This window comes from Excalfactoria chinensis, chromosome 4, assembly GCF_039878825.1.
Source record: "Excalfactoria chinensis isolate bCotChi1 chromosome 4, bCotChi1.hap2, whole genome shotgun sequence".
Lineage (NCBI taxonomy): Eukaryota > Metazoa > Chordata > Aves > Galliformes > Phasianidae > Excalfactoria > Excalfactoria chinensis.
This window is the reverse complement of record NC_092828.1, coordinates 40,301,774-40,328,550: the sequence shown is the minus strand read 5'-3', so window position 1 is coordinate 40,328,550 and position 26,777 is coordinate 40,301,774. Positions and strand designations below refer to the sequence as shown.

The 26,777-nt window shown below is 42.9% G+C and overlaps 3 protein-coding genes across 4 annotated transcripts; 2 read left to right on the top strand and 1 right to left on the bottom strand.

Moving 5' to 3' along the window:
- Positions 1-122: 122 nt before the first annotated feature.
- SARAF (store-operated calcium entry associated regulatory factor) lies at positions 123-6,968 on the bottom strand. Of its 2 annotated transcripts, none has more exons than XM_072336792.1 (6): positions 6,761-6,968; positions 6,290-6,462; positions 4,700-5,090; positions 3,802-3,910; positions 2,037-2,149; positions 123-1,521 (listed from the first exon to the last, which is right to left on the bottom strand). In XM_072336792.1, the coding sequence occupies exons 1-6, from the start codon at positions 6,834-6,836 to the stop codon at positions 1,496-1,498; spliced, it is 888 nt and encodes a 295-aa protein (XP_072192893.1). In that variant the 5' UTR covers positions 6,837-6,968; the 3' UTR covers positions 123-1,495. The 2 variants fall into 2 exon arrangements, with proteins under 2 accessions (XP_072192893.1, XP_072192894.1); XM_072336793.1 differs by having other exon boundaries at positions 3,802-3,907.
- Positions 6,864-11,653, top strand: LEPROTL1 (leptin receptor overlapping transcript like 1). Its single transcript, XM_072336794.1, has 4 exons — positions 6,864-7,091; positions 7,274-7,349; positions 7,998-8,184; positions 9,232-11,653. The coding sequence occupies exons 1-4, from the start codon at positions 6,932-6,934 to the stop codon at positions 9,346-9,348; spliced, it is 540 nt and encodes a 179-aa protein (XP_072192895.1). The 5' UTR covers positions 6,864-6,931; the 3' UTR covers positions 9,349-11,653.
- A 315-nt stretch (positions 11,654-11,968) lies between these two features.
- On the top strand, positions 11,969-26,308 carry SRP72 (signal recognition particle 72). The gene is made up of 19 exons (XM_072336790.1): positions 11,969-12,179; positions 13,054-13,174; positions 15,476-15,599; positions 15,990-16,133; positions 16,371-16,482; positions 17,686-17,717; positions 18,330-18,454; positions 18,548-18,605; positions 18,791-18,922; positions 19,328-19,456; positions 19,964-20,036; positions 21,255-21,319; positions 21,756-21,851; positions 22,563-22,666; positions 23,233-23,310; positions 23,999-24,136; positions 24,372-24,409; positions 24,707-24,866; positions 25,710-26,308. Exons 1-19 carry the CDS (start codon positions 12,068-12,070, stop codon positions 25,882-25,884), a joined length of 2,016 nt encoding a protein of 671 aa, XP_072192891.1. The 5' UTR covers positions 11,969-12,067; the 3' UTR covers positions 25,885-26,308.
- The last annotated feature ends 469 nt before the right edge of the window (positions 26,309-26,777 follow it).

Sequence of the window (26,777 nt, the reverse complement as noted above, 5' to 3'; positions counted from 1 at the left end):
CAGCTGAGGGTAAAGGATGTTCTTACACCAACCAAGAAGTTGTTGAGACATGATCAACTCTGGAAAAAAAAAGCCAGTGCCATTCCTGCAGGCCTCAAGCTACCGCTTTAAATACAAAAAAATGCCCTTTATTTGCTTACTTTTATTACTTTATCAAGCAGAGATGAAAAAATACCATAAAACAAGTTCAGCAGACTAGCACAGGTCATCAGGTTTATGCATCAAAACAGACATCATACAGGATACAAATACACATGAAAAAAACATCCAAAAGATTTTATAACATACGATTATTGAGATCACTTCAAACTACCCAATTAGAAAAAAAAAATCCAGTTTCATTGATAAGTCATTAGTTGGAGTAGAGTATTGACTGTAGTCTCAAATTACAAATAAGCAAGAACTCCACAATTGAAATACATTGCTATACTGGGCTATAAAGATTTATTATCAGCTCCTTCCTTCCAATATGCCCTCTTTGCATTTGCAATGAGCACCTTCAGCTTATCATGCATTGGACAGACCATCTAGCAGGAAAGGCAGTAGCTGAGATATAAGCCGGTTCACATTAGACATTTTCACAGTGCTACTCACACCCACAGTAAAAAGAAAATGGCAATGGGAGCAAAGCATCTGCAGTCACCTTACTTTGAATTGCCTCAAGTCTTCCAGAAGAAAAATCCAAGTTAAACAAAGAATCATAGAATCAGTTGAGTTGAAAGGCACCCTTAATGGTCATCTGGTCCAAGACCTGTGCAACAAACAGGGACACCTACAGCTACATCAGGTTGCTCAAAGCACCACCCAGCCAGGCCTTTAATATCTCCAAGCACAGAGCTCCAGCAAACCTCTGGGCCATGAACCATATTGTTCCACTTTAGGCTATAATCAGGCTAGAAGCACCCCAGATCCACATGGTTGCTTAGATAAACATGGTGCAGCTCAACTCTATATGTCTTGGCTCCAATAATCACACAGCATAGATTGTTTTCTCTAGAAACATAATTTTACTCTTTTCCACTAAGCAAAACCCTCATCCAACTAGCGGATTGCACTCAGAATAACATCACATGAAATTTAAAAGATATGCAGAAGTAGTTTCAAAGATCAGCAACCTGTAGGTGTTAGCATGATTAGACATTATGCCTTTCAGACTCTGGATTACAGAAAATAAACCCAAACAAAACAGCAAACCCATTAAATGAAATTAAGCCCAGAACAATAAGTTGTTTACCATAATTCCTCATATATAAGCAACCGTAACGTCATCAGTCTTAATGAGGACAAGTTTATTTTGTATTTTTCAAGAAGAAGCTGTTATGGTGAAATAGCAGATGCTCCAGTACAAGTAAGCAATAGTGAAGGTTCACATTTCCACATGGGAAAGAGAGCGGTTATTTGCCTAGTCCTCCACATCTCTTCTAACAGCTGTTACTGCTAATGAAAAAGGGGTTAGTACTGTCCAATCACTCAGATGTAGTAACATCAAGGACTTTCATCTCCGCTTTGTGCCACCAAATCCTGCAAAGGATAAAAAAAATGTCTCAGCTTCATCACAGCCATTCCAATTAGTTCTCTGCAATTCTCCAAAGGCTAAAAGCTCCTAAATAAGACAAGTCAAACTTTTGCATTAATTACAAAAGGAAGCATTAGTTGTGGACTGACAGGCCAGAAAAAATATTCTTTGCAGACAATCATCTTTTTGCTGTTTTGTTTCCTGTTTGTTTGTATGTTTGCTAGAGAAGGGCATGCTACTAATACATGTCCCAAAGGAGAAAGTCTTAAATTAACCTTACAGATAAAGACTACCCTAATACAGGTGATGCAATGCTCAGTGTAGGTTTCCACACAATTCTGCTCTGTTTCTGTAAGAAAAAGATGTAGGAAATAGTTATGTGCCCATCAATGCTTTGTACATCTGTGCAAACTTGACCAGAATATAGCTAGGAATACTTGCTGAACCTCACTTAATATCTGCATTTTGGACAGATCAAAGTTTCTCAAGCTTCAGGGGATTAAAAGTTCTTGCGCCTTACCAGATGCAGTTCTTGTACTGCTGCCTTGTGTGGAATTGCTGTACTGCCTGTGCATTGGAGGTACAGCTGTGGGATCTCCCCATGTACTGAAATATGAGGAGCGTGGCTGTGCTCTGATGAGAGAAACAGAGTGGGAAGAATTCATTAGTAACATTACAGATAATTAAGGTATAACCACACCAAACAAATTAATCAGAGGGAGAATTGTAAGCAGGCATTTTTTCCCAAACATAGAAACCTCCTTATTTAAAGGAATTAATATAATCCCTGACAGCAGAGATAACAGCTGTAGAATTTCCAAAGGAAGTTGAACCTCATTCTTCAGGACACCAGAACAATTGCAAATGAATTAATAAATCTTCCCTTCTGAAAACCTGACCTCAGACAAGAAAGTTTTACTTATGGAGGGAGCACGTAGAAGAGGAGGGAAAAAAAAACACCAAAAAACAGTGGAACAAAGACTGTTTTCAAAGAAAAGAAGCCCTAGTTAGAAAGCTTGTTCAGGTGTTTGGACTTAAACATTTTGAGGCCACTAATCTTAAATAAGAAGCCACTGAAACTAGGGGGTGAACATCAAGAGACCTGTATGTACAAAATACATACACAGTGCTTAAACGAAAGTATCACATATTAAGTACTTATCTATCAAGTCAAGAAACCTTCAAATGTATCCTAACTTTAAAAAAAAATCCTTAGTAAGGTTAGCACAGTAGAACAAAATCTGACCTTTCATCCATTACCCTTTAAAATTTTACTCAAAATGAAATTATAGACTGTTTCTACAGTTGATGAATCACTGTCCAGGTGCATGTTGCTTGACTTTTGAGACAGAGACTGCACAGCGAACACTTCGTCCCTTAATTAAGAAGAAAGAGTTTGAGCTATCATCTGTTAAGTCTCCTGCTGTTACTAGGAAAACACTTCACACAGAGAAGGAAAGATGCTTCACTAATCCTGCCCACCCTTCCTTACTCCCAGTAAAGCTACTATATTGAATTTGCTGTATCATCAGATTCCTAGATTAGGCTTGACATCCGTGCAGTTCTTTGACAATTACAGGAAACTGCTTCAGTTCTGAGAAGTTCCTGCAGAAGCCACATATTTTCTCCAGTGGAGGCTAAAACAGCAGCAATTGCCTCCCTTAAACTGTTTCCTGAAAAGTGATGCATCTTTAATGCTTCAAAGCGTATGGCAATGACCAGCAGCTATTTACTTCAGCACTGAAATGGCTTTTGAAAGTCGTCTAAAAATGCATGTTACATGGAAAAATGCAACTTATGTGGAAAACCATGTTTTGGATTTCTATACACAGGCCATTAGGAGACTGGAGAGAAAAGGCTGTTCAGTTTAACAGCACCAAGTATCACAGAAGATCAAGTGTCACCCATACTAACTACAGGAGAGATGACTTTGACACAAGAGAACTACCTACAAGTGGCTTCATGCTTCATATTTTTATCTGTATTTGAAATTGGTCTGGGTACAGACTGTTCAGATGTTCATTTTAAATTTGCAAGCTGCCAAGTCAGGTCAGAGAATGCACTTAAAGCAGAATGAAGAACCTCAAGAACTTCAAATCTTTCTCCTCAAGAAAGGTGTTCAGAATGTCTTTGCTGCTAGAGCTACAGATTGTACCTGAAAGCTGTTCTAAAGGTAGGATTATAGAGTCTGAATGACATGTCTGAAAACTCACAAACAATATAGATGTACACACTAAGCCAGTGGAAATCTTGTATATTTAAAATTTGACAGTATTCTATTTTACCTCTGACTGCCAGCCAAGTAGCCTAGCAAGCCTCCTGCTCCTAATCCAGTCCAAAATCCTGGTCCTGAGTTGGTTTCATGACTGGAACGAGTCCCAAAGCCATTGTCTTCTTAAGGCAAATAGAAAAAAGAAAAATATATCAGTTAATAGCACTTACTCCTCAGGCTGGCTGTTGCAATAACACCCTTAAATGTAATAGCAAATTAGGCACTAAGCTCTTCTTGATTTCAATTGATTCTTGATTAAGCTTGTCTTGAAAGGTAACCTCAAAGTTTGGAAAGCAGGGGAAAAAAACAACAAGCAGATGCAAACTAACAAAGGTAAAGAATCTTACATCAGAAATCAGCTTTCACTATTTCACAGTCTCCATGTCTGCAAAACACAGTAAAGTCAGAGCCCGCAGATTTTATAAACAGACAAGTTCGATAAAATTGTAAAGAAAATGAAGAAGATTAATTTGCTCGAGCAGGCAGACAAGGGAGCAGAAATCAAGTATCATAAAGCAACACAGAAGAATAATTCTGACTTATGTTACCAGTGGAAATCAGACTTCTACATGTGACTTGATGTTGCATTTCATTTTGAATGCACTGGGAGAAATACGTGCTCACCTTGGATAATACACCCATCAAACTGTGCTATGTTAATCAGGGAGATAAACCAATTTATTCACTCAAAAGCAGCATGGCTGAACACTGGCTTAGAAGTCAGTCTTTTCGGTTGAAAAAACCTAACGTAAACACTCAGAACCATGTCAAACCACTAATACAAGAAAGTAATTAATACAGACTAGCTAAATGAGTTTCACAGGAAACATTCTGTATGCCAAGCTGAAAGAACATCCTGAAAATAAGATAATGTTTGTTTTGGAGCACTAAATAATGGCTTATGGTCTTACCTGTGAAGCTGGACTTAAAACCAGGAGGAGGAGGTGCCTGGTGACTCTGCCAGGAAGGATGAGTGGATCCATCACTATCACCAAAACTCTGCTGGGGCTGTTGGTTACTGAGGAAGAACTTGTATGCACCAAAGGCAAGAATCAGTAGAACAATTACAAAAATGGCTCCAGCACCAGAATCAGAAGAATCCTTTGTTGATGTATAGTAGCCAGAACCAAAGCCTCCGAAGTTCTTTGCTTTCCGTTCACCTTCCTTCGTCAGCTCTAACCTGAACAGCAAACTGCAGGACCCTCTTAAGATGTAAGGATCATCTGGATAATTATAGCCTTCACAGCTCACTTCAATTTGTCCAAAACGAAGAGTGCTTTCCAAGTCTGCTTTGCACTGCCACTAAAAAATAAACACAAAACCAAGTAGCAGCTACTTCTCTAAGGATGAAAATTCATCTGCCTGCATCCCCAAATGTATGCAGACAAAGCTGTAAGCTAGGAGAAATCACATAAAAAGCAATAGAATAAGGGACTTCTCAGCTCTCCTATCCTTGAACAGGACTTGGAGCCTGAGAATAGCTAGGAATGTTTTTAAAAATTCCTAGGAGTTAAAATGATCTTTAGAGCACAAGCGTTACAAGTCAATTTCTTCACTGGACAAGTTTTTCAAGTATCCCTTCTTTAGGTACAGCAGCACTTCTAAAAATAAGCCATCCAATCTACAACAGTTACTTAAGAAATGTCTCACCCATGTAGTTACAAAAATAGATCTTGGCAGCCTGAAAACCAGTGCATGTGATTATATTTATGTTCAGACCAATATAAAATTCCAATGGGGGATGTACTTTTACAATACTATATTAATTACAATACTAAACTTCAGTTTTGATTACTGGTCATTCTAATGGCAGAGGGCAAGTCGCATCGAATAAAACAGCTCTTTATTGAAAGACAAGAGCAAACTATTAATACACAAAAGCAAGTCATAGAATCATTTGAGTTGGAAGGGACTCTTAAAGGTCACCTGGTCCAACTCTCCTGCAAGGAACAGGGACAACTATAACGGGTTGCTTAGAGTCTCATCCTGGCTGAGGTTGAATGTCTCCCAGGGATGAAGAGATATTATCATATCTCCAAGTAAATCGTTGTTAAAGTGCCTCATCATCCTGAAATCTAATTAACTTGCAAATCATAAAAGTTTTGTCTTTTTTTTTTTTAAAGGGCAGAAGTGACGTAATTAAATACCTGTAATCCTTTACGTTCCAGAAACTGTGAATACATTAGGCAATACCAAAAAAAGGGTAATCTCAAGGATTTGCCTAGATTTGGTTGAATAAATTCAAGCAACATGTCAACTAACATCAATGAAGGTTTGACTGATAGTGTTTTTACATTAAAACCTTCATGGATAATCCATTTATATATATATATATATACACACACAAATAATGCTTTCAGTATCTTGGGTGATCTTTAGCTGTTCTCTAGTAGAAACGAAAGTGATACTGCAGCTGGTTGCTTCCTCTTTCTCCCCCATAAGTCACCAGTTCTGTATGAGGAGGGTTCCATATCAGTTTAACTGACTTTAACCGCTGTTACCTGCACATCGTGGCCATCCCAGCCTCTGTTGTAGCACTGAACGACCTCAGGGATATCAGAGCACCCAGCGCTGCCTCCAGTGCACTGAAGCTGAGGGACCGCAGCCGTTCGCCGGGCCGTGGTGTAGCGGCCCCGGTGCAGAGTGAGCACCTGCACGTCCCGCAGCAGGACCCCTGCAATGGGCAACAGCGACTTCAGTACGGTTGTATCCCACCATCCTACTCTTGGAGGCAGAGGGGAATCGCACGGAGCTCTCAACGCCCCACAACGCGTCCCGCGCCACCCGATGCCACAGCCGAATCAGCAGCCGATGTGACTGAAGAGTCTCTCAGCGAGCGGCCTTTCCCACAGCCTCAGTCCCCCCGGACCCTCACCCCGCTGTTACAGCGATAGCGTAAAGAGGAGGCCGCAAGCCCACAGCTCCTTCCACCAGAAGGTCCCCAGGCACACCCCGAGTCCCACAGCTCTCACCTTGTTGGTCCCAGCCCCATGCGGTGCTGGCAGCAGCGCAGAGGAGCAGGAAAAACACAGCAGCTGCCCCGTCCATCCCCACAACAGCTCTAAGGAACAGCGACCTGACTCAAAGCTCCTCCTGACGCAGGACGCTGCTCATTGGCCGGCCGCGCCAGAAAGGGAAGGAACATGGCGGGGAGCACAGCCCATGGGAAGGGGAGGACAGCGGAAGTGACTTGTGTACTACCCTCCTGTCATGGGTTACCCATCCATGACACCTCCTCTTCCGGGGGTGACGCAGTTCCGTTTCCCGGCAGCGGGACGCGCAGCGCCATGGCCGGCATCAAAGGTGTGTGGGGTGGGAGCGGCTGCAGCCTGCAGGCGCCTGGGGGAGGCGGGGTGAGACCCGGCCCGTGCGCGGTGCTGGCGGCTAAAGCGGCAGGGCCGGCCTGTCTCCGGGACGTCTCTCCGGCTGTTTGCGGGCTGTAGCTGATCGCAGTGCTCACCTGTTCGGCGTTTGTGTTTCCGCAGCTCTGATCAGCCTGTCCTTCGGGGGAGCGGTGGGTCTGATGTTCCTGATGCTGGGCTGTGCTCTTCCTCAGTACAAGTAACGTGTCTGCTTTTCTATTATAATGTCTGGGCTGGTGGCACAAACCTTTAGCAATGAGATTATTACACTGTCACATTTCAAATAACACGATCTAAGTTCTACTCAAATCACGCACAGCTACATTGACGTGCCTGGTGAGCTGTGAGCGGTAAAAAGATACGATGTTGGTTGAACAGATGAAGCAAAAAAAATATGGATCAAATGGTTTGGAGCTCTGTGGCTTCTGAGTATTGGCAGAGAACGATACTCAGGTCCCATGTATGTACTCAAAGTTTACATGCAAAGATAAGCTGAAGACTTTGCAAAGGTCTCTCTGCAATTCAGAAGTAAAGCTGACAGGTTCTTGGCTCTTAAGTTCATTGTGTGAGCTAGTGTTAGATTTAAGGTTGCTTGGTGAAACCCTGATTTGTGAACATCCTTTGAATGAGATCTCTGTTGTGGTTGAGGTCAGCTGAGGCAGTTGACAAGTACGGTATGTTGGATTAATGTCATTTTATTCCAAAGTGAAGAGATCGCTTTGCCTGGGTTTGTGCCCATCTTTCCCAAATGCGGGAACTGGATGGGGAAGGTACCTCACATAGATTTTTGGGAAGAGCAGGAAGTAAGTGAAGTTAACGTTAACTTTCCTTCTTCTTTCTTTTTCAGCCAATACTGGCCACTGTTTGTTCTGTTTTTTTACATCCTTTCCCCTATCCCATACTGCATAGCAAGAAGATTAGTAGATGACACAGATGCGACGAGTAACGCCTGCAAGGAGCTGGCTGTATTTCTCACAACAGGCATTGTCGTCTCAGCATTTGGACTGCCTATAGTGTTTGCCAGAGCAGAACTGGTGAGTAGCGTTTCAATCTCTGAAAATATTCTTTGCTAAAAAACATTCTTTTTAATATTAACTGGAGGTAGAATGTTAATGCACTGTGCAGCTTCTGTAAATACATACTTAAGATGCCTGTGGTGGCAACAGGAGTTCCTTCAGGAGAAAAAAAAAACACAACAAAAAAACTACTTAGAAATGAAAGTATGGCAAAAAAGATGTGGTTGCCGATTGCTTTCTGTGGTCGTGGACTAAACTCAAACATCCTATGTGCAATGCAGGAAAAAAATGAGCATGAAAATTTAGTTGGCCAATAGTAAATACAGAAGTTCACAGAATACCTTGAGGGCAATTTGTAGAATAGTTGAGTTAAAAGAGTCTGAATATAACAATATAAACAGTGTGTTTTAACAATCTCTTTGAAGGACAGATGATCTTATTTTTTTTAATCGTCTGATTTGTCACGATGTCTTTCCCAGTGCATGACTTTCCACCAGTATCCTTTGAAAAGTGACTTGTTCACTTGAATTTCACAGGATACTAAATCAAAAACTATGGAATGTACATCTCGGTCAAGAACAACCCAGCCAGTCAGTTTGAATGGCTCACACCCTTTCGTTACTCTCCTTGGAAAACATTCACCTCTGTTTTTTGTTATTGTTTCTTGTACCATCTGCTGATATTTTCCAGGCCTCCATCCTTGACTGTCTTTAAAACAAACAAACCAAAAACCCAACCACCACCAACAAAAAAAAACTCCTGTGGCTAGCGAGTATAGCTGAGCTCTGCAATAATTTGATGCTGTTGCCTAGCCTCACATTACTGTTTCTGGATGTAAAACAAAATGTCCTTGCCTGCTAGCAACAGGGCTAGTAGAAAGTGCAGTGCTGCTTGGCTTACTATGATTTGGTCAAACCCAGCCTTCTGGGCATAATGAGGTACCATTGTCTTTCATCATGGATCAGTTGCTGAAATTTTGTCTATAATGTGACATAAATATGTTACATTTTGTCTTTGTCAGTGTTTGGTTCAGGGTGTATCTAACTAAACTCCACTTGTTCACAGATTTACTGGGGCGCGTGTGCGCTTGTTCTTACGGGGAATACAGTCATCTTCGCTACGATCCTAGGATTTTTCTTGGTCTTTGGCAGCAACGATGACTTCAGCTGGCAGCAGTGGTGAAAGGAAGATAGAGAACTATCATAGACATCTTGTCTTTCAGTGGCCATCCATACAAATGAGAGAATGGGCAATAAAGAGAAGTAGTGTAGCAAGCCTCTCCAGTATTTTAGACACTCCTTTTTCACCTTGTTTGTTCTGTGTACTACTGTTTTGCTGATGGGTTTCTAGGTTTTTATCAAGTAAAGAGACAGCTGATTTTACCTTTGGTATGTTTTAGGTGCTCTCTTAGTTTGTCATTCTTGTTCCGTTCAGTGTTTATGTGAAGCTTTAAAGCTGAAACAAGAATGTTTAAACTTGCTTTGAAACCATGTTTTAAAGTTGGGTGTTTTTTTTAGCATTAATACAGTGCTTCATTTTATTTTTTTTTTAATGTGGTGATTAAATTATATATAAACTGAACTGACGTAATAATTGTACACCACCATTCTCACTGACAGATACACAGCTTGGTATAATTTTAGAAGAGGCAAGGGTAGGTGCCGAACCAGTTACAGACTTTTTCTTCTGCCCGTACCTCAAACTGGGTAATGAATGTTGGTAGCCTTCATTTAAGGAAGAGGCTGAGAAGCAGGTGGAGTTACTTGGGAAAGTCCTAAATTTAAGCACCGCTAGCACTTTACCTGCTTCATTATCAATTTTTGTGTGGATGTGACATTCAGATACTCTGTAAATGTGGTAATATTATGACATGCAAAACCAAATTGCGTTGTAGGGGGAGGGGAAAACTGATATATAAATTCAAATTTTTTAAAAACAAATATCTTTTGAATTCTATTTATAACTGTTGTATTGTTTTGAGCTTTCATGTCAACTTTTTACCATGAAGAGGGTAAAACGTTCATTTATGGAACTACTGGTATGTGTTAATTTGAAGCGTATACAAAACTTTTCTCCTTTTTAATTTATTTTATACATACCATGAATGGAATAAAAACTTTTCAAATGTAAATTAAAACTTTATGTTAAAGTTGTTTAAGAATGATTTTCTTTTTTCTTTTTCCCCCCTCCACACACTGTTTTTTTTCCTTCACACAGTGCAGCGGATGCATGACTTTTGGAAGTCACTGGCTGAGCTGACTTTACTGCCTGTTCATAAGTTCTACTGCGCTTTGAGTTAAAGATTAAATGTTATGTCTGTAATTGTAGGCTTGTGTTCTGTAAGATTACACGTGTGTCATCAAGTATTTAAGACGTTTTTAGCGTACCTCTCAACTGTCTGGATTTCTTTCATTAAGGAAGTTTGCCATTAGACATTCCATCTTGAGGTAGCGAATGAGTGCCAGTTAACCAAGTTTGGCTGTACCACAAACACTGATAAATTTGACCAAACCTACTGCTAAATTATATCTGAAAGTTCTAAGAAGTTTACTGTGCACAAAAGCTGCTGATTGCTTTGGTGATATGTAACAGTGAAGTAGAATGAAAATGCACAGGATAGCAAGCTTTGCTGTAATGTTTGTGCACAGATGTAAATAAAATGCAAAGCTTTAATATCTGAATACAAATGGCAATCATGGGAACTTATTTGATAGGATTGTGAAACTCTTACCAGCATGTAAAGACAGCACTGCTAATTCGTTAATGTCATCCTCTGCATAAAATCAGAGCTCAATTTTATCTGTACCAGTGGAGGAATAAATAGGTGTCAAATGCAGAAGCCAGTCAGCAGCAGGAAGTATTTTAGCCATGAACAAGTGCTTCACCAAACTGGATATGACTGTGGCATTCAAAGATGATGAAGTGCTGTGAAACCATTCATTTCCTGACCTTTTTTTTTTTTAATGACACTTCTGCATCTCGGACCCCCAAGCCATAGATTCTTCAAAAGAATGTTCTAAACTAGTAGCTAAGTTGGTCTGCCCTTCCAAAGGAGAAAGGCTTCAGATTGGTACAACTCTGAGTTTACTGTCTCCTGGTTTTTGGTTAGGAACTATGTGATTGATCCCACAAGTTCCTGTGCTGCTAGCCTGCTTCTCAAATGCAATGCTACTCTGCATTTCCAGGCTGTAGAACCATCTGTGTCTTCGTTGGCTATGCATTTTTCTTTCTCCTTTTTTTTTTTTTTTTGCACATTGCAGCATGACATTCTTTCACTTGCACACTGACTTCACACAGCCCAGCTCTGTTTTATGAGCCAACAGTTGAGAGGTGTGATCTTCCCTTCTAGTAGGCACTGAGACAGCATTGCCATCCTATACAGCTTTGAACATCAACAATTTTAAATAGCAGTCTGAATTCCATACATTTAATAAAATAATAATAAATAAAAAAATACTCTCACAATAAAGAGTGTTTTGTTTCAAGTACTAACGGTGTACTTTCTTTCTTTAACATGGTAGTCACTCCTGCTGAAGTAACAGCAGCAGGTGACTCGGTCCTCAAGTGAGTTTTGTTTCATTTGCCTTCAGCTACCGGTGCTGCCTTTCCTTGAAGGCTGCAATGTCGTCTTCTCGAGCCCAGCTCCCTCAGCCCTTTGAGTATCTTCGTAGCGCTCCTCTGCTGTGACACGGTCGCATTTATTCACTTATTAACGTACACCGCTTATGAGAGCTGAAGCCAAACACCCCACCGACACCTGTTCGCAGCGGCCGCTAGGGGAAAAGGAACGCTCTGAGAGGCGGAGGGAGGAGCGCGGGCAGCCCTTGCCCACGATCGGTACGTGGCGGTGCGGCCTTTCCGCTTCCGGGGCTGCTTCCACAGCTCTCCTCCCGGCTCTGAGATGGCGGCGGCGGCTGCTGGCGGCCCCGGGGCGGCAGCGGCGCTGTGGAGCGAGGTGAACCGCTGCGGCCAGAACGGTGACTTCGCCCGCGCTCTCAAGTCCGTCAACAAGAGTGAGTGAGGCCGTCCCACCGCCGCGTCGTGTGCTCGTTGGGGCGGGGGGCTCGGGGAGCGGGGCAGCCCTGGGGCTGGGCGGGAAGCTTAGCCGCCCTCCTCTGCCGGGAGCGGCGTGTGGCGTCGTGGAGGCCTTGCTGGGTTTTGATCGGCCTGCCACCCGGAATTGAAGTGCACTGCATGGACGTGGAAAAGGTTTCTCATGTCATCATCCAACACTGCCGAGCTCACCGCTGCACCACGTCCCTCAGCACCACATCTGCACGTACCTCCACCAGCTCCAACTGAGCCAACGCATCGCATCCTTTTGGTGAAGAAACATGTCTTAATATCCAACCTGGACCTCCCCTGCCACAACTTGAGGCCATTCCTTCTCGTTCTATTGCTGTTACGTGGGAGCAGAGGCCAACCCACACCTCACCACAGCCTCCTGTCAGGCAGTTGTATAGAGCATAAGGCGTCTCTGAGCCTTCTCCATGCTGAAGAACCCCAGCTCCCTCAGCTGCTCCCCAAAGGCCTCCTGACCCTTTCTTCCTGACTGTGCCTTACGTGGCACTGTGAGACAGATTTTGGCACCATTCTCTGTCTGGAAGTGAAATGCCAGTGAAAGATTTGTTCAGGTGCACAAAGCTCCGTTGGTGCAGCTCTGTTCCAGACAGGTTAACATAGCAGTCAGTTCTGTTAAGTTCAGTGCTCATATTGAGCACTTCCATGCTGGCCGGGTTTTTCCATGAGCAAGCCATGCCAGAACCCTTTTCAGATGATACAACTATTGGATGTTTTTTTCCAGCTTCAACAGTGCATGGCACTTTAAAAACTTTTAGTCAGTCTGCTAGAGTTAGATCCTTCTGTTAAAACTGTTTTCCTCTCCAGTTCTGCAGATGAACAAAGACGATGTGACTGCACTTCAGTGTAAAGTGGTATGTCTCATCCAGAATGGGAGCTTCAAGGAAGCCCTCAGTGTAATTAACACCCACACTAAAGTCTTGTCCAGGTGAGTTGTGTCTTAATGTAGTATCTATAAAGCATTAAATTGTGAGTCCCTGATAAGTCCTACAGCTTCAGGTGGAGGGAACAAATCAGTAACAAAATCAAGAGCAGGAGGTGCTCAGAGCCATTGCAATTGGGGTTCTTATTAAGATGCCAATTTACTCTGAGTGTGAGCAATGGTCTGCATCAATCTGAGGTGGTCTACTGACTTTTTTTTTTTTTTTCCCAGTAGCAGAGATCATCCTCTATTTAGTTTTCAGCTACCTCTATGAGTTGATTTTGCTTGTTGATGTGGGCAAGCACCATAGTTGGTGGAAGGGAAGGAGATGTTTTTTGTGGGAGTGAAGAGAAGAGGGAGAAGCCCTCGCTAGTGGCAGCAAGCTGTTAGCTTTGCATTACATTCTCATCTGTAATGCAATAACAGATGGAAAATACCATAGTAATTAGGATGGCAAAGCCTGTGGCTACAGCAGATGAGAACAAGCCCAAACACAGCAACTGCAGACATAGAAATGAAAGAAAAGAGCCACTTACCTCTGGAAGGCCTCAGTTAAGTAGGGAGCCCCAGCAACAAATACCCTTGCCTCCACTGCCAACTCTTAAATGAGGTCTGGGAAGGGGTGGATCCTGGCTCTACCTCTCCCAGTCACTCAGGTTCATTGCATGCACCTGAGCTCCCCCCCCCCCCCCCGTTGGTCCTGCCTTCCCAGCAGGTGCTCAATCACTGGTTCAGGCTGTGATTCAGCATTTCTGCTACGTCATCATACTGCTTTTTGGGGTCATTTTTTTTGCCAGACTGATGGTGTTACTTTAACTGTCAGGACAGTGCAAGCACTTTGTATGTGTTGTAAAAATCAAGATCTTGAAGAAAGCTTGTGTTTTAGTACAAGTCAAGTTTCTCTATCCCCTTCTATGTCAATAAGCAGATTTAATTCTCTTCCTAATAAAGTTGTTCATCATGCAAAGACTGAGATAAGAATAACTATTCAAGAACTGTGTGGCTGCAGCAGTTTTCTATTTCAGATACTGTTTTTGTTAAGGATCTTCTCAGAAAAGTGCATTGTAGTATTGGAGTAGTGTAGTGCTTCCATATTTATATTTACATCTGAATAAATATTGTCATCTTGTTCACAAATCACTTCTTCCCTGGGATGAAAGGAATCTAAGTTTGTAGGTTGTTTTTCAACAGAAAGGAGAAGTAATTTCCCTAAATTTATTGGACTTCAAGTTCTGCTTCTTAGAATCACAGAATCATAGAATGGCTTGGGTTGGAAGGGACCTCAAGGATCATCAAACTCCAAGCCCCCTGCCACATGCAGGGTCACTAATCTCCATAATTAATACTAGATCAGGATGCCCAGGGCCCCATCCAACCTGGCCTTGAACACCTCCAGGAACAGGGCATCCACAGCCTCTCTAGGCACATTGATAAAGATGTTAAAGAGCACCAGTCCCAAGATAGACCCCTGGGGGATGCCATTTGTTATCAGCCTCCACCTGGACACAGACCCATTAATCACCACTCTTTGTGGCCTTTCAACCAATTCCTCATCCACTGGGTGGTCCACCCATCAAATCCACATCTCTCCAATTTGGACATAAGGATGTGGTGTGGGACCATGTCAAAGGCCTTGTGCACAAGTCCACGTAATAAATGACATTGATCGCCTTCCCTTTGTCCACCAATGCTGTCACCCCATCATAGGTGGTCACCAGAATCAAAGTATGACTTTCCCCTGGTGAAGCCATGCTGGCTGTCTTGGATCACACGCTCATTCCTCATATGATCTAGCATGTCATCCAGGACAACCTGTTCCATGATCTTCCCAGACACAGAGGTGACACTCACTAGCCTGTAGTTTCCTGCTTGGGTCTTCCTTGCTCCCTTGCTTATAAATGGGAGTGATGTGACCCTTTTTCCAGTCACTGGGGACCTCATCTGACAGCCATGACTTTTCAAATATGATGGAGAGTGGCTTGGCAGCCAGCTCTTTCAGAACCCTGGGATGCATGTCATCTGACCCCGTAGACTGGTACATAAGTTTATGGCAGTACCTCCTGTTTCTGTGTCCCACAGGAAAGGTGGTGATGCTTTTGCTGTTTTGAGGTTGTTTAAGACTTTTACAGTATTCAACAGAAACATAATTCAGTAATCTGTGTTCATGTGCTCACCTCTGGTGTTTGGATCTTTGAGAATTTAGTAGTCTGTGACTGATAAGGGCTGCTTAAATAAGTATGTTCAGATGGGCAAAAGCTGTTGCATGAATACTCCAGTCTGCTATTAACCTTTGTCTTATCCTTGCAGTGATGTTATTGCCTTTGAGAAGGCCTACTGTGAATACAGGCTGAATCGCATTGAAAATGCTCTCAAGACCATTCAGAGTGCCAGTCAGCAGACAGACAAACTGAAGGAGCTTTATGGACAAGTGGTAATAACAAACTTTTCTTCCTGTTTTGTATGCTGGATGCCTTGTCCCCCTGAGCTAATTTGGGACAAGTCTTCTCTTGGTTGCCTGAGACGCTATTAATTTAACTTTTCTCATTAATCTGGAAGAAAGATGTCTAAGAACAAAACCATTTAAATTGCTGCTTTTAAAGAAACTATTTTAGGAATAAGAACTGTGAAGTCTCTGTGTAGGTACCTGCTCTCGTTACTTGAGTCCTAGCAAATCTCATTTATACAATTTGTTCTTACAGGTAAATGCAAACATTAGTAATGTTCAATCTGAAACATGATGCTCTGCTGCTGCCAGTCTGTGAGGAGGGAGAAAGGAGACAGGGAAATGCTGCTCTGATGGCTAATCCCTTCCTGTTCTCAGTTGTACAGGTTGGAGCGTTACGAGGATTGTCTTGCTGCATACCGGGATCTCATCCGCAACTCCCAGGATGAGTATGAGGAAGAAAGAAAAACCAACCTCTCTGCTGTTGTGGCAGCACAAAGTACATGGGAGAGAGTAAAGCCAGTAAGTGAGTTGCTCACTTGTTGATTGCCTCATACTTTGTTGTGCAGTGCAAAAGAAAATCCTTTGCACTATGACTTAAAATTTGCCAGTTGCATGCCCTTGTAAAATTGCCTCTAAAATATAGTTTTCTGTAGCAAATTTATTTTGCAGGGAATACTCTGAATGCATCTGAATGCTATAGCTTGTGTCTGTAGCCAGTATAGATCAGTTGGGGTTTATGTTTGCTTTTCATGCTAGGAAAACTTGGGCCTTCGAGAAGCTACCTACGAGCTGTGTTATAACAATGCATGTGCATTGATTGGACAAGGAAAGCTGAATGAAGCAATGAAGAAACTACAGAAAGCAGAAGGTAAAATCATGGTGAGGTGAGAAAAGCTTTGTGTGATAGAAGCAGTTACGTGCTCTTCCTAGGCATACTTAAAAACAGAGAGAAGGAAGTTTTAACTCTTGATTAACGTCAGACTTTTTTATAGGTATCCAGATGGTTCTTGACAGAACTGGTGTTCATGCAGAAGCATTCTTGTGCTGCTCTTTTCCATAGCCACACTGCATGTAGCATCTCCTGGCTCTCTTTCAGCCCTCTGATGGAGGTTGAATTCTTTTAAGCAGTTTTTTTTAAAGTGGGAAGTAGACTTAAGTGTCATCTCATAGAACAGATGAAACACCTCATTCTTAACTCTTGGTTTTGTGAGTGCATGTATACATATTTGTGTGTATATTTATATATGTGTATATATGTATAGGAATACATATGTGGTCTGAATTAGCCATGATACCAGTGTAATACAAATGAGGTTTCCTTTTTCTGTGGAGAGCATTTTTTTTCAGTGGGGTGAAAGGGAGATGGTGGGGTGTGGGATTTTTTTGTTGTTTATTTTCCTTTTTTAAAAAGGAAAGCTGATACATAAAATGAGTTTTTCTGCTCTATTTGCTCTTACAGATAAATAGGTCAGTTCTGCCCTGATTTTGATGATAGAATAGCAGCACTCCGATATAGTTGTTCTGTTGAGCATGTGCAATTCTTGGCATTAGTGAATCTACGTGCTCTTATAACATTCCTTTGGAGAGTAAAACAAGTAACGTTCTGATGTGGTACATGAGAAAGTTAAGAAGTGAATGATCTGTACTGAAAACTGGTGGAGTTGCTTCCCTGTAAAGGGTTGCATAATCTGAGTATTGTGGGCTCAAAGCACCTTAATTGACTTTGGTAGTAGTTAATACAAACTGCTGTGTGAGCCTGATGGAATAGATCAGCAGCTAGGTTCAAAGAAATTTGTCCAGGAAAGAATGAGCGTGTGACTCTGCTCTCAATAGGCAGTTTTGGGAGAGATGCTATCTCCTGTGTTTTTGACGTTTCTTCAGCAGAATCTTGTCTTCTCCTTCAAGATCATTGCCATCATCACCAAACCTGTAGACTCAATTGCCTTTCATAATGCTACAGAGGTTTTGGATTCAGCATCTGCAAAGGATACACAAAAACAGTTTATGCTTCTAGGCTTTTTTTTTCCCTTGAGCCTTTTAAATTTCATTCTTCCCTTTGTTTTTCTTCTAGAGCTGTGTCGCCAGTCACTCTCAGAAGACTCTGTAAGTTGTTGATATTGTTATAGAAAGTTTGCTTTGCACCAACACGAATGAGGTTGAGGTCATTTTGTAAACAGCCAGATGACAGCCAAAGCTGATGTATTACTCAGCAAGACTTGCCACTGCTGCTGGTACCAACTTGTCAGGCTGGGGCAGCAATTGTGGCTGTTGCAGAAGTGCAACACAGCAAGCTGTTCGCTGCTGTGCTCCTTGTGTTGTTGCCTGTACTTATACAGGCAGGATGGGTACGGTTTGAAATCTCCGTGTGTCCCATTTATGCTACGTATGAACATGCTGAGTGGGTGATGGGAAACTAAGGTGACTTTTATTCACTGTTGTTGGTTCAAGCAGAGGGGCAGGTTCAGTGAACAAACTAAAAGTTTGTTCAATCTCTTACAATAGCAAATGAAGCTTTCTTTATTTCCAGTTTAATCCAGATACACTTGCATTTGTACTGCGGCTTTACATATAGTGGCTGGGTTTCTTTGCTGCTAATGTGGTTCAAGAGAGCTCATAAACATTTGCCCGCAGAATGCTGAAGCCATGGGAGAAGTGTTGAGATGGCAGGTTGTTGTGCTTTTAAAAAAACATATTTTTGCTTTGATTTTCTTTCAGGATGTGACTGAAGAAGACATTGAGGCTGAGCTGGCCATTATTCATGGTCAGATGGCATACATCATGCAACTGCAGGGTCGTACAGAAGATGCTCTACAACTCTACAATCAAATAATCAAGTTGAAGTAGGTTCTTTTTTAAAATAAGCACTTGCTCTTCTACCTGCAGAGAGACCACTGTTCAATAATAGTGTGCTTTCTCCATTTTTTTATTTGCAGGCCAACAGATGTAGGACTGCTTGCCGTCATTGCAAATAATATCATCACAATTAACAAGGTATAGAATTACCTTGCTGCTTTCAGTGCGGTTCTTTTTTGTGGCTGCTCAGCCTGCTTGTCTGCTTCTATGGAGAAAGGGGATAATCATTTTTTCCTAAACAGTAGTTAAATCACAGATTCAAAGCCATTTTCTTGCTCAAGGAATGTAGTGAAATCATCTAATCATGTGTGATTTTTCCCCAGGACCAAAATGTTTTTGACTCAAAGAAAAAGGTGAAGCTGACCAATGCAGAAGGTGTTGAGCATAAACTCTCCAAGAAACAGCTTCAGGCAATTGAATTCAACAAAGCTTTGCTGGCAATGTACACTAACCAGGTAGGAGAAATTGATCTGCAGTGGTTGGCTACAGACTTAGCACCATCCATGGTTATTTGACTAGGCAAAAATGGATATGCAGCCTATCTGGCAGAAGGTATGACTACTTGGCATAGGCACATAAGAGGGGAAAAAAATATTCCTTGAAGAATAGAGCAGCTTGTCTTGAGTATTGCTGCAGCAAAGGCAATGCAGAGATGACTAGGAGGAGCGAGGCTGAATGTGTGGGGTTCTTAGATCCATCTGAACTGCTACTAAGAGGTTTTGTTTATGGCTCTTTGTATCCATTTTGGGGTATTCATTGCTAGCATTTCATCTTATTGGGAGGTTAATAACTGGAGGTTAGGCCAGTATTAGGTGCTTGCAGAGACTGAATAAAATGTATTTTGTACTCCCACCCCTCAGGCGGAGCAATGCCGCAAACTGTCAGCAAGCCTGCAGTCACAGAGCCCTGAGCATCTGCTTCCTGTGCTAATCCAGGCAGCCCAACTGTGTCGTGAAAAGCAGCATACAAAGGCCATAGGGCTTCTGCAGGTAGGTTAAGACAAAGCGATCCTTTTGTCTTGCTTCCTTTTGAACTTAGCTCTATGTGTTTTCTTCTGTGCTGTTTCCCTTTGTTTTGTCTTGTTTAAATTTCCAGGGATATCTGACTGTGCTTATAATATTTTAGTTTAATGCTGGTGGAAAGCATTTACACCTAAATAAAACATGCTTCTTTAAAAGGGAAAATATTCCCTTGCACCTCTGATATATGTAGAAGATTTTTTCTAGGGTAAGCAGTAGGTTCTGTTGCTCTGCTTGCAAGAAGTTTACAGCAGCCCTCTTGGGGAAGTAATGAGTGGTCTGGGATTGTAATCCAAGAGGACAGTGAACACTGGCACAGTTTGAGGCTCTCTTCTGCTGCATGCTTACGTCTGTCTAAGCTGTAAAGATTTCCTTGGATCTTGCCAGCTTTCTGTGACTGAGCATAAGATCTGGTTCACCAGAACAGCATCTTAATACCCTTGCACATGTTGAGTTATTCTATCCTTTGATTCTCAGGACTTTGCAGAGCAGCACCCTGCCAATGCAGCTGAAATCAAGCTGACGATGGCCCAGCTAAAAATTGCTCAAGGTATTCAGTCTTCTCCTTTGGGAAAGTGTCAGCACATTATAATGACATGAGTGTTGGAGGAAAACAGTCTTTAGGGGAATCTCTGCTGCAGTCACTGTTGTGATAGAGTGCAGAACAGAGATGCTTTCAATTGGGTATTCTAAATACAGGGCTATGGGAGGATAACGCTTATAGCTTAGTGCCTGAATGTTGAGGCTACACAGATCCCTGGCAGAGTTGTCCACAATTTTTGTCAACTGTAGAATGGCTTAGGTTGGAAGGGACCTTTAAGATCATGTGCTTCCAACCTCCTGCCATGTATAGGGTTTCCATCCACTAATCAGGCTGTCCAGCACCCCATCCAACCTGACCTTGAACACCTCCAGGGATGGAGCATCTATAACTTATCTAGACAACCTGTTACAGCCCCTCACCACTCTCTGAGTGAGACTTCTAATATAGATTTACCCTCTTTTTAATTTTAAAGCCTTTTGTCTTTGTCCTATCACTATCAGACCATGTAACAAGTTGGTCTCTCTCCCGTTTAGAAGTTCCCTTTAAGTATTGGAAAGCTGCAGTGAGGTGTCTCCTGTGCCTTCTCCAGGCTGAACAAGCCCAACTTCCTCAGTTTTTCTTAGGAGAGGTGCTTCCTCTCTGGTCCTCCTCTGAATCCATTCTAACAGCTCCATGTGCTTCTTGTGCTGGGGGCCCCAGGCCTGAATGCAGCACTGAGAGCGGGGCTGCACGAGGGCAGAATGGAGGGGCATAATCAACTCCTTCGCTCTGCTGGGAACTCCTCTTTTGATGCAAGCCAGGATACTGTTGGCCTTATGGGCTGCAAGCACACACTGCTGGCTCATACCAAGCCAAGACTGACAGGATTTAATGTGTTTTGGGTCAGGAGGCATCTTGCAAGCAGTGTGGGGCTTCCTGATTTTACAATTCTTGTACACGATCAGACAGCACAGAGTTGCTTCTGGATGAAAAGAACCTGCTTGCAAAAAGCTGCTCCTGAACCCTTTCAGACTCTGGCAAGAGCAAGAAGGGAATCCCTTACGTGGAGGATTTTGAACTTCATTCCTGGAAATGAGGAAAATGTTTTTGAGAAGGGGATTGTTATGTCCCTGTTGTTTATCTTTGGAAGTAGTGGAAGCTCACGGATTTGTCCCTTGCACTGTCCAGCAGGCAGGGCAAACTGTGACCATGGCACTAAAAGCATGTTCTTCTCTTTCTAAAAAGGCAGTGTAACCAAGGCCTGTATGATTCTGAGGAGCATAGAAGAATTGCAGCACAAGCCTGGTATGGTAAGCAAAACTCCTTGCCCTGAGTCAACTCTAGTTGTGTTTAGGGTATAGAAAAATGGGTGGTTTCTGTACCTCATCACCTTGGTGCTGATGTTTTTTTTATGTGGCTCTTTGGGTAGAGATGGGGAGGAGAAAAAGGGTTTCTGGTGAAACCATGTCTGATGGCAAGCAAATTAGGTGCTGGGGCAAGGAGGTTCTCTCTGTGAATGCAGTCCTAAGCTTGTATTGCAGGAGAAGGATTGGTTGGGACGTTTCTTTGGAAGAAACCGGGCAGGAAAGTCATGCCTGGGTATCCTGCCTATGACAATAATTCCTTTCTGGGAATAGAGCAGAAAGCTCACATTGACCATTTTCGGAAATTTCGTTAACTGCAGGCTCTCTGGTTATAGGCCACGTATGTGAGGATCTGCTTTAAGCTGCTCTTGAACATTTGCAGGTGTCTGCATTGGTGACTATGTACAGTCATGAGGAAGACATTGACAGTGCAATTGAGGTCTTCACACAGGCTATCCAGTGGTATCAGCAATTCCAGGCAAGTGAATACAGAGGAGGTAATGCAGTCATTTCTAACTAGCATTGTGTCTGACTCCCACCAGTTTGATGGTTCCACACAACACCATATGGTATGGAATGACCCTTAGGCCAGTTTAGGTCAGCTGTCCTGGTTCTGTCCCCTTCAAGCTCCTTGTACCCCCCAGCTCCTCACTGGAAGGGCAGTATGAGAAGCTGAATAGTCCTGGACTTTTTGCTCAGCAACATTTAAAGCATCAGTGTGTTATCAAGATTATTCTCATCCTACACATAGCACTATACCAGCTATTTGGAAGAAAATAAACTCTCAGAGCCAAAACCAGGACAGCTAGTCCAAGTTCAGCTTTTCCTGTTGTTGCCCAGCCCCAGCAGTTCATCTAGTTGGGATTTTGGAGGCCTACAAGCTTGTATTTAGTGAGCATTTGTTTTATCACTGCTTTATTATTCTAGGTGCATTGCAAAGACGGAGAGTGAGAGCTATGAGTATCCAAACATAGCAGTCTTTCTCTCTTATTAGAAAGCACTGTGGAGTGAGCATTAAGCTGCTTTGTCCCATGCAGTCCTGCCTCACCAGTGGAAAGCTGGTCTATTGCTGTATGACAGGGTGCTAACTCTGTCCTCTTTAGCCAGGTGTCTGCAGTATTAAAGCCAATTAGAGCTGGGCTGTATGCTGTGAAAGCAAAGAACTAATTACAGCTGCTCTACCTTTCAGCCAGAGTCTCCTGTCCATTTGTCACTAATAAGGGAAGCTGCCAACTTCAAATTAAAGCATGGCAGGAAGAAAGAAGCAATCAGCGACTTGGAGGAGCTCTGGAAGTGAGTTGGGTGGTTGCTGGAAAGGGATTCTCTGCTCGCAGACCTCTGCAAGCTTTCTGGTACCAGGTGGCATCTGACAGTGTTGGTTTGCTGTCAGCCCTCTAGAGTTCTCTTCTGCAGGTTCTGCCATTCAAAGTCATATTTTTGAAGGGGATAAGTCATTTGATCTGTAGGTGACATTCACTTGAAAACCTAATTGACTTACCCTGGAGGCCTCTTGTGCGCAGTGAAGGTTACTTTAATGACTGGGACACATTGTTTTCTAGTCTGCATAAGCCATGGATATTTACCTGGTGGGGTTTGAGGAGAGTGAACTGTCTGTTAAACAGCCTTTGCGTCTGTAACTTGTGAGAATTTTGTTCTTCACTGCTTACTTAATGATACTGTGATGACATCACAGTGATTGTCTGCATCAGTGATGTTTGGAGATGTGCTGTGGTAGAGACCGCAGACTGACATGCCTATCCCTACAGACAGCAGATGTGGTGCAGTAGCATGCAGTGTGTGGTTTGCCAAGCTCTGGAATGAGTGTGTGACTTGGTTCTTCTGCTTTTTGTTCTCCAAAGGCAAAACCCAAAGGATGTGCACACTTTGGCACAACTCATCTCTGCCTACTCCCTTGTGGATCCTGAAAAAGCGAAAGTGTATCCTTTTGACACTGGTATCTTGGGCACTGTTTCCTTGGATTTTACTTTAATGGGAAATTCAGACCCATTCTTATGTAAAGAAGGACAAAGAACATTTCCAGTTGCATATCCAGGTCAAGTTTTTTGGAGCTTCTTTATTTCCTAGCAGATTTGATTAAGATGAGCTTCCAGGACCCTTTTATCTTTGGCCTCTTCCTCTCTGAGATTTGGTAACTTTAGACTAAGGGAAACCAGGAAAAAGAGTTTCTCTGTCTTATCTGTTGCAGTTTTAGATGTGTGGTAGTAATACAGGGCTGTGTCCAACAAAATGTGGCTAAATTCTCACTGATCCAAAGTATCAGGCTTCCTGTACAGCTTTTGTCACCTGGAACAGCTTTCAAAGTAAGTTGCTAGTTTTTAGTTTTTAGTTTTTTATTTGTCCACCACCTCAAAAAATAGAAAGAAAAAAAAGAGCCAGAGGGCAGTGAGTCAGCAGCTTATCCCAACTAGTGCAGGAAATTGTTGAGGGAGCTGGGACTAGCTCCATAGGTCTGTCTGGTATCTGTATTGCCATCAGGCTAAATTCATTCAAGCTGAAGTTGCCCATTGGTACCTGAACAAAGCTGGGTGTTTGTCTTACTTAGTTGTCCCTTGCCAGTTGCATGTTAGCCTTCCTGGTTTGCATTCCTGAACTCTTCCTTTGCAGTCTTAGCAAACATTTGCCTTCCTCAGACACCATGTCGCTGAAGGTAGATGTTGATGCTCTAGAGAACTCCCATGGAGCAACTTATGTTCGGAAGAAAGCTGGGAAACTCACTGGAGACAACCAACAGAAAGAACAAGGGTACAGTCTGCTGCTTTGGCTCTGGCATAGTCATTTTTTGGGAAGGCAGAAGAACCACGCCTGTTGTGATGAGAGTATTATTATAGCAGACAGGCTGGTGTGTAACTGCAAGGAGCTTCAGGTAGCAGCAGACTAAGCTTTAAGAAAGATGGGAATGGTTTGGCTTTTTCTAGAGATAGTATTTGTTTGACTTGTCTGCTGTGTCACAGTGACTGTTTCCTGCCTTGCTTTTCAGACAAGGGGAGGTGAAGAAGAAGAAGAAAAAGAAGAAAGGTAAGTTGTGTTTCCCAGCTTTTGACAGATCCAGAGAGCTGACCGGATTGTTTCTTCTGATAGCCAGCTTTGATCTCCCTGACAGCTGGAGCCCTTTGCTGAGTCTGGGTCTCACTTAACTCAGGTCTTCATGACTACACCTTTAGTAGGGGGCATTTCTCCACAGAAGTGAGAAGAGCATCTTGATAGTTGACCCACAATGAAATGTCTTGTGTTGCTGGGCTCTGTGTACTTTCTGTTGATGCTCCTCTAGTGTGTTGACTCAAATCTCATTGCCTGGCACTAACTGTTCTGTAGGAAAACTGCCCAAGAACTATGATCCCAAGGTAACTCCTGATCCTGAGCGGTGGCTTCCAATGCGAGAACGTTCGTATTATCGTGGACGGAAGAAGGGCAAGAAGAAGGACCAGGTTGGCAAGGGAACTCAGGGTTCAACCACAGCTGGTTCCTCTGAACTGTAAGTACCCATTGCTGGACTTGGCTTGGGAAATGATTCCTGGGTGGCTAGGAGGGTTGTGCTTTCTGGTGTCTGCCGCCTCGCCAGCTCTGGGCAGCACTGTGGAAACTGTACTCTGTTACTCAAACCTTCTACCAGCTGCTCTTCCAGAAGACTTCTGTAGTTAACTGAAAACAAAAATGATGTAATAGGCATGCTGTAATAGGCATGCTGTAATAGGCATGCTGTAATAGGCATGCTTGAAGGTACTAATGTGCAAATAAAATGGAGAAGGAAGTACTTGTAAAATAATAGCAACACAGGGAACTGCAAGTCCTGTATGATGGTTTCTCATTTATACAGCTGTCTCTCAAAACTAAGGCATTAAAAGCCTTTTGTGGTACTGTTGGTTTGAGTAGTGTTTGCCAGGAGAGCTAGCATAGAGTTGCCTATATGCTTAATAAGGGAAGGAGGATGCTGGCCTTAAACCCCCATAACTGAGGGGACTGAAAGGGTTCTCTTGCATTGCTTGAGCTGTTACCTGACTATTCAAAAGCTGAAAGCCTTGCTTTCATTGTTAGGGACTTCTGCTGTTGAATGAGCATCTGTTAGAAGGTGGTTGCTTGCCCTTTGAGCCAAGTTTCCAATCATAGATTGGCCCTCCTGCTATCTACATTGAAGTTCATCTGAGATGAGCAATGTCTCCTTGTGTAATTGTTCTCACATCCATAGGGCTTTCTACTGCTATTTTATAGGGCAACTACTGTTTTTTGCTGTTTAACTTGTAAGCTGCTGCTTATGGTACCACAACTTGCAGGTGGTTGTGAACTCGTGTGGTGTCTTTTCTTCTCGTCTTCTCTGTAGGGATGCCAGTAGGACTGCCAGCAGCCCACCTACCTCCCCTCGGCCCGGCAGTGCTGCAGCTCTATCGGCTGCAAGTAATGTCATCCCTCCCAGGCACCAAAAGCCTGCTGGTGCCCCAGCCACCAAGAAGAAACAACAACAGAAGAAGAAGAAAGGGGGGAAAGGAGGGTGGTAAAAAGCAGAATGTATAATTTGCACACATCAGTAGGTGATGTTGGTTGCATAATAAAGGTCAAAAACAAGTGGTGGTAAAAGACTCTTCACGTTTAAATCTTTGTTGGCGCTTTGGGGGGAAGAGGGCTGGTATAGGCACCAGATTACTCATCATGTTGTCTTCCTCACGCTGGTACCTACTGTGGCTTGTCTTCCTCCAAAACAGTGTTAGCATGTAGTATAAACCAGACTAAGGAGCCTACTGAGTGTGTCTGGGGAGCTTCTGCATCTCCTGCTCTCCAGCAGGATGTTATGCAGGAGCAGCTGAGATGCTGTCACGAGGGAGCCAGGCTGGGTAAAAGGGACAACTGCGCTACTTGATTATCCCTTGTACCTCTGTGGAACTGCATTCTTAACTGTAAATAAACACGAGAGCTTGTAGCGTGTTTCTGAAATGAGATCTGTTCCATACGTGCAGTGCCAGGAGGTGCCTGCTTCCCAGCTTCTGCTTCAAATGCTGCTTTATCTGTAGAAATGACTCGCAGGGCCAGCATACTGGACTTGTGAAGGATTGTTTTTAGAATCATAAAATGATAGAACTGCCTGGGTTGAAAAGGATTTGGCAAAGCAAGAACTAGAGAAGACGAGGTGGCTGGTTGTGACAGCTGGTAGCACTGGAAAGGCATAGCACTTCTCAAGCGGAGGCAGGTGATGAGTTTGAAGATGCACATCTGCCTTCCTAGCACCCGACTGCTAATCTCAACGACATCTCTTGAAACTTCCACTTGTTGCAAAAACATTTTTTTCCCCATGCACAGACTTTCAGTGGGTAGAAATAACAGCTCAGGGAGATGCTAAATGTTAACCTGAGAGTGAAGGCTTCTGTATCTGAAAGGATTTGATGCCAAGGACTGA